Raw genomic sequence first — 11835 nt, 5'->3', positions numbered from 1 at the left:
TTGAGACTTGGTTGCATTGTTGAAGTCTGTCTGATTAGTTCTGGTGCTTTCGCACCTGTGACACTTGGTCCATAGGTACGAGTCCGCAAAAGCGGTGGTTGGCCGAGTTTCGAGAGTTCCACAGATGCGGGCATGGGTGCATAGAAGCTATCCTTGGACCATAGGAGCGGTGCCGCAAGTGCGGCTACTTGACCGCAGAAGCATGATTTTGGGACTTAAGTGAAGTCCACATTTGCGCTTATTTTTTCGCAAATGCGGCTTCGTATATGTGACTATTGGACAGTAGAAGCGAAAAGTCTGGGCGGCATAAAGCTTGGACGAGGGTTTTATTTCATTTATCACACTTTGAGTTAGAGAGCTCGGTTTAAGCGATTTTGGAGGAGATTTTTACAATTTGGATTGGGGTAAGTATTTTTTTACACGGATTTGTGATTATTTCATGATTCTAACCTCGATTTTAGTATTTGTTTAGTGATTTGAACTGGAAAAATTAGGGATTTTAGTAAAAACTTTTCTAAAATACAATTTGATGATTTGAAGGCTAATTTGAGGTCGGAAATGGATGATTTTGGTATGGTTGGACTCGTGTCGGAATGGGTGTTCGGAATTTGTGAGTTTCATTGGGTTCTAAAGTACGAGCCCGAGATTGAATTTTTTATTTTAATTAATTAAAGAGTATTTATTATCCAAAATTATTTTCTATGACTTTTATTTGTGATATTAAGTTATTTTTGCTAGATTCAGGCCGTTAAGAGGTGGATTTGCATGGGAAGGGCTTGTTAGTAGACTGATTTAGATTGTTTGAGGTAAGAATCTTACCTAAACTTGTATGGGAAAAATACCCCATAGGCGCTAGCCTTAAATGTTGATTCCTATGATATGTTAAGTGACGTGAGCATGATGTGACGAGTGTGTATACGGACACTATGTGTGGATTTGACCAGAATAGACCGTAGGCTATTAATATGGCTTAATATGATGATGAACTTTATTTGAAACTTGTGAAATCACTTCATGACTATTGATCAAGCTTAGTTCATTGACGTAGTCATAGACATGCTTTATCTATTGAACATTCCTCCTCTTCTATGATTATTTGTTATATCCTCGTACACAGTTGTTGAAAGTTGTGAACTTATACTTTGATGATACTTTAGTACTATATTTGTGATATTGTGGAACTTGAAAGTATTATTTTTTTGTACCGTGGCACTTTTGAACATGTTGAGCGGATTGATAGGGGGTGTCAGTACAAGGTTTTGATATGCAAAATTCTTTGTCTATGTTTGTGCGCGTAGGGCAAAATAAGAGTGGCGTTATCTCGGGTTGCCCACGTGGCTATATGTGCATGTAGCAAAATAAGAGTGGCATATCACTTTATGTGCATATGCTACGTAATAAGGGTGGCATTTTGATGATGTTATGCGATATTTGGGGTGTCCTCATTGTTGTTGTGGTTGTGTTGAGACAGGACTGCTATTCTTGTTTCAAATTTGTTCTAAAAGTCTCCATTTGCACTTGCATGAAATAGGTGGTTGCATGTTTTACTTTTATTTGATGTTTTGTGATCAAAGATGGGATTTACTACACACTGTTGTTGATATATGTTCTAAAAGAGTTATGATTATTGTTTTCAATTACATTCCATTATCAGTTTTCTTTGATATGTTCATTGCATAGGTTACTTCTTTAGTGAGTATCACTCGACATGAACCTTGTCACTACTCCACCAAAATTAGTCTTGATATTTATTGGGTATCGATTGTGGTATATTCATGTTATGATTCTACACATCTTTTTGTGCAGACTCAGGTACTTCGGACCGGGCTGATCGTTAGTGAGGCATTGCACACACCCGAGACTTCAAGGTATCCCTGTATGATCTGATCGCAGGCATCAGAGTCAACCTCTTATTTCGTTTCTACTATTTATGTATTTCTGGCAGTTCTGTATTTGAAATTGATCTCGTGTATTCAGTTAGAGCTTGTGACTCCGTACCACCTAGTTCTGGGATATATGTTGAGTATTTGTCATTTTGTCCTGTATTACTCTTAATTCCACTTTTATGTTAAATATCATTTTCGTTATTTCAAACTTTAAATATTTTAAATAATATTGAGTGAACGACTTATCAAGTTTGGAGACTAGGTACTATCACGACTCCTAAGGAGGAATTTCGTGTCGTGACAATTATTTTGATCCTTTGGAATAACTCGATAAATTTAGTAGATCATTTTAGGAAGCACTAATGATTATAGATCGAACCTATCCAATTTTTACAGTACGATGGTTGGTTGTTCACGACCTAGCTATACATATCTTCTTTTTTTATGGATCAGTGTCAGCAATGAAGTTCATCCAAATCTGAACTATAGTGCTACAGCACAATCAAAACGAAACAGATAAAGTATTAAATTGAATCGTATTAGTCCAATAGAAAAAATATAGAGTTTAACAACCGTACATGCATCTTTGTGCATACAAATCTACAAGAAAATTAACCTCGTCCCATCATCACAATTTTATTTTTGTCTAAATTGTGGAGCAAATGGGCTTTTAAGTTTAATATTTTAATAGTTACTTTTTCAGGACCTTGGCTTGTCACATGAGTGAGAATTTCCCTTTTAGCAATTCATGAAGAAATAAATTAGTAAAAAACTTATGACTACACCAACTATAGTGACAGGAGTAAAGTCGTAATAAAGTAGTCGTACTAGATGACTTGACGTCATCCTCACCTTCCTCCGGTTTATCACCGGCAGTCTGTTTAAAGTTTCAAACTCAATGATAGCAACTAAACATGATATAGTCTTATCCTTCGTTTAGGGTATAGTCTACGAGGCTTACAGGGTATACATCAAAGGTACTTAGCCCGTTTGAACCTACCATCGTGTGGCAGGCATTGAATTTATACGTGATGGTGCACGTGACTATGATCAAATTCAGGAGTCCGGAACCAAAATGTGGTTTTTTTTTACTCAAAATACGCAAATAAGTATTAAAAAAAAGTTACCAAACTATATATAACGCCACAAAAAGTGGCGCTATACAGTAACGGTGCACACCGTTACTGTATAGCGCCACTTTTTGTGGCGTTATATATAGTAAAACTGACACATCTTACATAGCGCCACTATTAACGGCGCTATACCCCAAAATCCCATCTTACATAGCGCCACTATTAATGGCGCTATACCCCTTATTAAAAATCCTTCCGTCTTCTTCTTCTTCGTTTCATCTCCATTATTTTACTCCCTTTTGCCCCCCCCCCGATTCTGCCCCATTTTAAAAATAAAAAATAAAAAATTGGGTCCCCCCGGCAATTAAAAGTTGAAGATTGGTGGTCCCACTATTGAGTAGAGCTTCGTGTTATTGTGGATTCACTCTTCCGGAGTCAAAATTTCGATCTATTTACATTCCGAAAATTCTAAATCGAGGTATTTCGATTTATTTTAAGTTGAAACTTTTATAACAATGCATATTACTTGATTTGTATGTGTTCTATTTCGGTTTGTGTTTATTTTTTCCGAAACTAGCATGTTAAATTTTATCCGGATTTAATTTTAGTGTTGTATAAAAATATGTAAATTAGTCTAAAAATGTGTTTGTTAATATCCTCATGTATATTTATGTGTTTTTATGCCGTTTAGTTTAGATTATTTTTTAGCGTAGTAAAATGTATACTTTTTTAGCGTAGTAAAACGTAGACCTTTTTAGCGTAGTAAAACGTAGACCCCTTTAGCGTAGTAAAATGTGTAGTATTTTAGCTTAGAATTCATTTTGTTTAATTATCTTATATTCTAGCACGAAACCCATAATTATAAAAAATTTATATATATATAATTTTTACAATTAAGTTATTAAAAATATGAATAAAAATTATTAAAAAAACATAAAATTATTAATGATAGTTTGGTACCACTGGGCCTCAGAAAATCTAGCACGAAACCCATAAGTATATATATAATTTTTACAATTAAGTTGTTAAAAAATATGAATTTAAATTATAAAAAAACACATAATTATTAATGATAGTTATTAAAAATTATGAATTTACAGTTGACGACATGGATGCACCTATACATCCCGGCCCTCGGACGTCAGAGCTACTACCCCACAGCCCCAGCATAGATCCGAGCATATATGGGGGGAGAGTTTCTTATGCAGACTTTTCGGGGTAGGAGAGTGGATTTATTGTGGGAGTTTTTGACTCCTCCCCGCGTTCTACATCCCCGTGTGGTCCATCACCTGGAGGAGATGGGATTATATAGGATCATTAGCATTGGTCGGATACAGCTCGACTATGCTTTGATCACGGCGTTGATTGAGCGGTGACGACCGGAGACGCACACTTTCCATCTGCCCATCGGCGAAGCCACCATCACACTCCAGGACGTCGAGATTTTATATGGCCTATCCACTGATGGCTTTCCAGTTTTACTGCCTGGGAATATGAGATGTTTTAATCGGGATTCATATATGGATATACTTAATAGGCTCACGGGCTTCAGGTCCGAGGACCCAGATGTAGCAATTGGGAGCAGTCGTATGCAGTTGGTCCCCATTAGAGACCACTTGGTGCAGATCCACGATACTATCACCGACGACTCAGCGGAGGTGGATGTGGAGCAATATACGAGGTTGTTGTTGCTCCTTCTATTTGGGGGGGTCTTGTTCCCGAACACTTCGGGGAACCTAGTGAGCCTCTGTTTTCTGCATCATATTGCGGACTTCGATGATACAGTCAGCTACAGCTGGGGTGGTGATGTCCTATCATTTTTGTATAGGCAGATGTGTCGGGCATCCATGGGCACACAGAGAGACGTTTTTGGCTTTCTGCCACTTCTACAGGTGACAACTTATTCAAATAATATGTCCTTTAGTTACAATTCTACCTAGTTATAGTTAATCTTTACGTCAACTTTGTATGTTAGGTTTGGGTGTGGGAGCGATTTCTGCAGCTTCGGCCACCTCTACCACAGCTACCGGCTAATGTACATATTCCTGATCTCCCTCTAGCTTGTAGGTGGGTATTGCGTCGTAGACTTGCACGAGAGTATCATGGCCATCATAATCTCCCCTTCTGTAGGGATGTGTTGGATTTTCTGGAGGACGCACAGGTGAATATCTAACTAAACTTACCAATTATTGTTTAACTAGGTGTTGCGCATACTAACGGTTTGTGTTATTATTTGATAGTTCATCCTTGATATTGTCGAGCATCATGCCTCAGAGCGAGTATTTCGTTAGTTTGGATTTCTGCAGCCTATACCGACTCGACCTGCATGGGATCCTTTACATTATGAGAGGGATGATCGGATGAGGGTGGACGACACATTTATTGATTGGCTTACAGCGCAGTTGGGTATTTGGGACAGCCGAGGGGACTTGACCCCAGCTCCGCAACACTTTCCTATCGAAGTTTATATGGCATGGTACCGCACTGTTTCCTAACTTTTTATCGAGAACCCAGTTCATCAGGTAGATGGTCGGTACGTCTCATACGCCGGGAGACATGAGGCTCTGGTATGTTTTCTGTTATTATCAATTACATTAATAGTAATTTTGAGTCAAATACGTAGTTTATATTAAAAACTTTTGTGCAGGCGATTGGATTGCATACCGTATATCGTATGGAGCAGCAGATGCAGAGTTATGTCCACGATCCTGTGATCATGCAGGACTATAGTCGTCGCTTCATAGATGTGGATGCCCAGACACTGCAGCGAGGCCAATCGGATCAGCATTTGGCACACCAGCCAGATTATGTTGACCCAGCCACGTACCAGCGAGGTCGTGGTATGCCACGATGTGGTGGCTGACGAGTTGATGCTGCTCCACGACGACCTGCTGGTGCCGGACGACGTGGTCGTGGGCGGAGAGGAGGTCCCCAGCAAGGGGGCTTTGAGGCTCCTGCTGATGATGTTGCTGCTGATATGGGAGGTGGCATGCATGAGACCGACATGCCGTCTTACAGCCTTGGCATTTATGACACTCCAGGGACGTCGCAGGTGACCCCATCGGGTCAATTCTTGATCACGGGCTCGGATTTTCAAGGAGTGGAGTTGGGTAGATATTTCCCTGGCCCGTCTACCACTGATGAGTCTCGACCGATCCGAGATTTTGATAGTGGGCACCGACTGAGTTATGGCAGCTCATCACATGCGCAGGTATGAGTTTATTAGTATTAATTTTATTATTGTTTTTACTATAACTTATTTATTTTCTTTACTTTATTAATTTACTTTTTTAGGCTTCATGCGATGCTGCGACAGATGACTACATTCAGGATCCAGACACGATTATGGTAAGACAATATAAATTTTTGTGAATTGTTATGTAGTTTTCTATACTAAGTTTGATATTATTGTGTAGCCTTCTACTGGACCTGACAGCACCACCGATACATGTCATCCTGTGCCACATCCAGCCATAAGGAGACGACTTGATGATGATGATCCTGATAGCGTACCCTGGCGGCAGGGGATGCACCTCAGGCCAACGGCTACTTTGAGACACACCGGATACGGGACACATTGATTCGGTCTTCCATTTTTATGTTTTTTGGTGTAAATAATATTTTTGTATACATTAACAACAATATTTAATCGAATATGACAGTTACTTTTTTTTAGTTCTCATTTTGTTTTATAGTATTTGGTATAGTAACACAACAACTTAAACTTAACTTCCACTTAAATTAAAATAAAATTTAGTACAACAAACAAGGAAAACATTACTACAACACAAACATAACAGGCCAACATAATAAAAATACATGAAATATGAAAATGACACTAAACACATACACGCCAATGCTCCATCCTCAGTTGTCATTTATTCTTCGCTCCAACCACTTAAATCGTTCTTCCATTTGTTCTTTTTCTTCTTCTAACTCTTTCACTCTCGCCTTCACCTCCGCAAGTTCCCGTTTATATTTTTCGTTGCATTCCTTGTGTGCTTCACAATTCCATTCTGCTCTCCATTTTTTATCTTCCACCTCCTTCAGTTTCTCCCTCATTTCTATAATAATTCTATCTCCCTCCTTTTGTATTCTCTGCTGGTATAACCACATACTGTGAAAATCCTGTAATCTCTCCCTGTAGCTTTCCTGATAATATGGTTCCTCAGCCCATTCATCAAATTCACATGTAGGTTCGTCGGGTTGCTTATACAACGTGTTCATACAGCACCAATAGCGGCGTCCAGTGTTAGCACCTTCCCACCCACAATCCATCATGCATGGTTTTCCACAGAAGCAAATTGGTGGACGACCAGGTTGAGCCATTTGTGAAATATTTGCTTATAATAAAAAACCTTACTTACTTTTAATGAAATATTTCTGGGGGTAATTTTTAGCACACAAAATAACTACAATGACCCCATTATTTATAGGTGAAACAACACACATATATTGCCATATCTAATGGCGCTATATTAGATAGCGCCATATCTAATGGCGCCATATCATGATGTTGACAAGACGACTTTATGTCAGCCGGTCAGCTTTTTCAGTTCGACAAGACAAGACACACATAGCGCCATATATAATGGCGCTATATTTTGCGTATTAAATATCGTGATGTCGACAAGACAACACACACATAATAAATATACCAATAATTATATTAAATTATTATTTAAATAGGTAAAATAACAACTAATTATTACAAACAAGAAAATTTTATTTCATAAATACTTAAATCGTATACATACCAACTAATTATTACAACATGAACTCATGGGTAGTTAGGTACAATAGAAGAACACCCGCCCTGAGCTTGATTACTGTTGCCACCCAAAGGACATTTTCTACGGTCATGTCCTGTTTGCGAGCATATACCACATTTGCGTGCATATACGGTATCACTAACATCCATTTGGTTCTGTATACGCGTTCTCTTCTGCACCTGTCTTTTACGCAAATAGGACTTGTTACACACCATTTTAAATGGTTCTGGGGGCCAGTAATGCTCAGCACCCACTGGCTACAACTGACCACTATATGTGTTTAGGTATTTGGAAACACTATATTGTTGATCAATATAGTTGGTCTCCGCATAACCAACACGTTGAAAACACTTGATGGCATCTGAACAAGGCATGTGGTAGATTGACCATTTTCCACATGAGCATAACCTTGTAGATTCATTTACAGTATGTACATTATTACCCTGATTATTATGGATAGCGGTGCGAACTTCAAAAATACCTCGTTCTTTATCATATTGCAAAAAGAATGCCAATGTGCTCGCCGTCTGTATTTTTCTAATCTCTTCATAGGCACTGGCATAAATTCAACACCCCTTTCCATCAATTCCGTTGCAGCTGCAGACCGTTGCACAAACCTCTCCGCCATCTGCTTGAACGACATACGCACCATGGCTGTGACGGGCAATCCTCTTGCTGACTTTAATAACCCGTTGAAGGATTCTGACACGTTTGTAGTAAGAATTCCCCAGCGTCTGCCACCATCTGCATGCAACGTCCACTTTTCAGGATCATGTCGCATTAACCAACGATATGCTGCCTCGTCTTCTTGCCTGATAGAATCCATATGCCTCCGGAATTTATGTTGTTGGAGGTCTGTTGCTGCCATCCACATCAAATCATGTAGATCCTTTTTAGGATGTGCCTTCTTGAAATTGGCCTTAAAGTGCCTCACACAGTAATGGTGGTATGCATAAGGTTCTTTCCAGGCAGGAAGGTTCTCCACAGAACTTAATATACCCCCGTGCCGATCAGATATTAGACAAATACCTGAACGCTGTTTGACAACGTGCTCTTTCAGGTGGTTCAAAAACATTGTCCACGTCTCTGTGCTTTCATTGGCACAAATAGCAAAGGCTAGAGGAAATATCTGTCCATTAGCATCCACTGCCACGGCTATCAATAGCTTGATATCGTACTTTCCATAGACATGAGTTCCGTCTATGGATATTACGGGCCGGCAATACGGAAAACCATCAATTGCTGGCTTAAACGCCCAGAACACGTAATTGAATATATATTCTGGTTTACCCAGACTCCGTTCAAGATTCCATTCAACAACTGTTCCGGGGTTAAAGTGCTGCAGTGCAGCCATGTACCTAGGCAGATCCGCAAATGACTTATCCCAGTTACCATAGACTATTTCAAACGCTCTTTTGCGCCCAAGATATGCCTTTCTTTTAGTAATTGTGTGGCCATATTCCTGGTGGACTGCTGTAATGCACTATTTGATTTTATACCTTATGGATGCTTCGATGTGCGGAATAAGTACAAGAGATATCAAGTCAATATCCAAGTTGAAGTGATTCTCGTTGAAAGTGTCCATTTCGCATGTGTGGGTGGGAATGTATTTACCCACTTTCCACATATCTGTCTTCTTCTTCGACGCACGCAACATCCAATTACATGGCCAAAACCACCTGCGGAAAATAGCCTTGTATACCGTCAGACTTGACTCCGATACCTGCATCTCACGACACTCTTTAACATTGTGCATTTTACAAGCCCTGCTTACGCGTGCTTTATCAGAAAAAAGCATCCCCTTTGCAAGCACCGTTGGTCTAGACTCATCCCACATTACTGTCCGGATTTCATCAAAATCCCTTGTGAGAGCTTCCACATCCGGCACGGCTGGCAAGTTATCAATATAAGGAATCTCCCTTGAATGAAACGGCACTTCAGACTCGTACATTTTTCGTCTATGGGGGGCTCTCTTCAAATTGGGTCCTTCCTCCTTGTCCTCTTCATCACCATCCTCACGAGCAAATGGTGTCTCGTCTCCCGATTCATCGACATTGTTATCGTAATCGCTGTTCTCTTCCTCACTCTGTGCATCTGCCAGATCCTGATGTAATACGTCATTTTCGGGCAATTGAGTGAGTACGGGTAGTTCAACTTGCTCGTTTTCATTGCACATTTCAACAAAAATATAAGCTACTAAATTAATAAATGCTTTATATATGGCTATATCATTTCACTTACAAGTCGTAATGTGATGACATTCCATGATGGACGTTTTCAGTTAGGTGATGACTACCGGATGGTCCACTTGTAAAATTCATATCCGGTCGGTACCCCCTATTAAATAAATGAGCGTTAAAATTAATTCAATACGCCAAAAATATACATAATTAACACAAATGAAAATTGAAGTTTACCACTCTTCTTGTGAATTATGGAAAGCAGGGTATAAATTATTTTCTCGCTGCTCATTCGCCGACTGTGATAAATTTAAATCAAGAAAAAATCTTTCATCCGGAACATGTCCGGCAAAAACTGATCCAGAATAACCACCCGATGACTGGGGGTTATCTCTACTACGCACAACCTCGTTTTTTGGAACGTCTTCGACCTTCACGTACATCTCCAACATTGTGATTACAAGAAATTCCCGGCATTCGTCCGGAGTCCTCAGGAAATCACTCAAAGTGTCATCATCGTCGATGTTAAACTCTGAGTAAAAAGCAACCCCTTGCGGCGTAACGGAATACGTAAATCTTCCGGTTACTTTGAGTATCACTGAACGTTTTCTCACACTCATTTTTTTGCATAACAACGATATCAATGTTTCGTACTCAATTGAAAGTGGCAATTTAACATTACACTTAGCAGGTAAACTGTAGCCCACAGAGTTATTCTCCATCACAACCTCACCCCCCCCAATATAATGATACTCTTATTCTACGTTCTTCAGACATAATGAAAAAATGCTGGAGAATTTAACAACAATAGAAACCAACAAGAGTGAAAAAAAAATTTGAATGAAGTTGTGGCGATTCTACGATGTTTATATAGGAAATGGCTAGCCGGAGAGGTTTTTTTTTTTTGTATATAGTGCCACAAAAAGTGGCTTTATACGCTTTTGAATTATTGAACTCAGAAATTATTGGTGGGGTCAGGTGATAAGGGGTATAGCGCCATTAATAGTGGCGCTATGTAAGATGTGTCAGTTTTACTATATATAACGCCACAAAAATGGCGCTATACAGTAACGGTGCAGTTACCGTTACTGTATAGCGCCACTTTTTGTGACGTTATATATAGTTTGGTAACTTTTTTTTAACACTTATTTGCATATTTTAAGTCAAAAAAAACCACATTTTAGTTCCGGACTCTCAAATTCAATTGGTGAGGCGTAGACTCTTTCCGGCGGTGTAGAAATACTTTTCGCATTGTTGGTTGTCATTCATTAGATTATTCTAGGGGAATGTCCCGTAGATTTATATATCTAGGTTTTTAGGAGAGGATCATAACATGCTAGTGAATTTAGATTTCAGATATGTAAACGTTGCTATTAATATTCAAATTTTTTAGACGATTATTATCTTAAGATTTATTTATAAATTTCCTTAGTAGGATATTTAGTTTAGACTTTCGGCTAGTTAGGTACAAAATGGATGCCAATCACCCACTCCCCCCTCCCCTTTTCCCCCTCCCAAATAAAAGTCTGGAGGCATGAGAAAAACACTAATTTTCAACAAGTTCAAACTGTTGAATGAAATCTCGTAAAATTGGGGAATCGGTAACACAATATCATGCAATTACAACTGTTTACTTTGACAATTTAGTCTCTATGTTCCTCTTCTTCATTTACTTTTTACCCTTTTCTTTTCTTTTTTCTTTTTGAAGGAAGTCTTGGCGGTAAAGTTGTCATACTTCACAATGATCCACAATGACATTGGCTTTCCTCAGATTCCCACTTTGTTTTAAATGTGCAATTTAGCTAGCTTCAGATATGCTCTTCACATTATAGAAAATAAAAAGAAGACAAAAACAAAACATAAAACATGTTAAGTGGTCCCTAATTAATAAAGTTTTTTTTCGCTTACCCCTCCCCTTCCTCCC

General features: G+C 39.0%; 1 protein-coding gene across 1 annotated transcript; it reads left to right on the top strand.

Annotated features, from left to right (window-relative positions):
- Positions 1 to 5854: 5854 nt before the first annotated feature.
- On the top strand, positions 5855 to 6540 carry LOC107791598 (uncharacterized). Its single transcript, XM_016613679.2, has 3 exons — positions 5855 to 6170; positions 6254 to 6307; positions 6376 to 6540. The coding sequence occupies exons 1-3, from the start codon at positions 5937 to 5939 to the stop codon at positions 6538 to 6540; spliced, it is 453 nt and encodes a 150-aa protein (XP_016469165.2). The 5' UTR covers positions 5855 to 5936.
- Positions 6541 to 11835: the final 5295 nt, after the last annotated feature.

Source organism: Nicotiana tabacum, chromosome 11 (genome assembly GCF_000715075.1).
Source record: "Nicotiana tabacum cultivar K326 chromosome 11, ASM71507v2, whole genome shotgun sequence".
Classification (NCBI taxonomy): domain Eukaryota; kingdom Viridiplantae; phylum Streptophyta; class Magnoliopsida; order Solanales; family Solanaceae; genus Nicotiana; species Nicotiana tabacum.
This window is presented reverse-complemented; position numbering and strand designations above follow the sequence as displayed.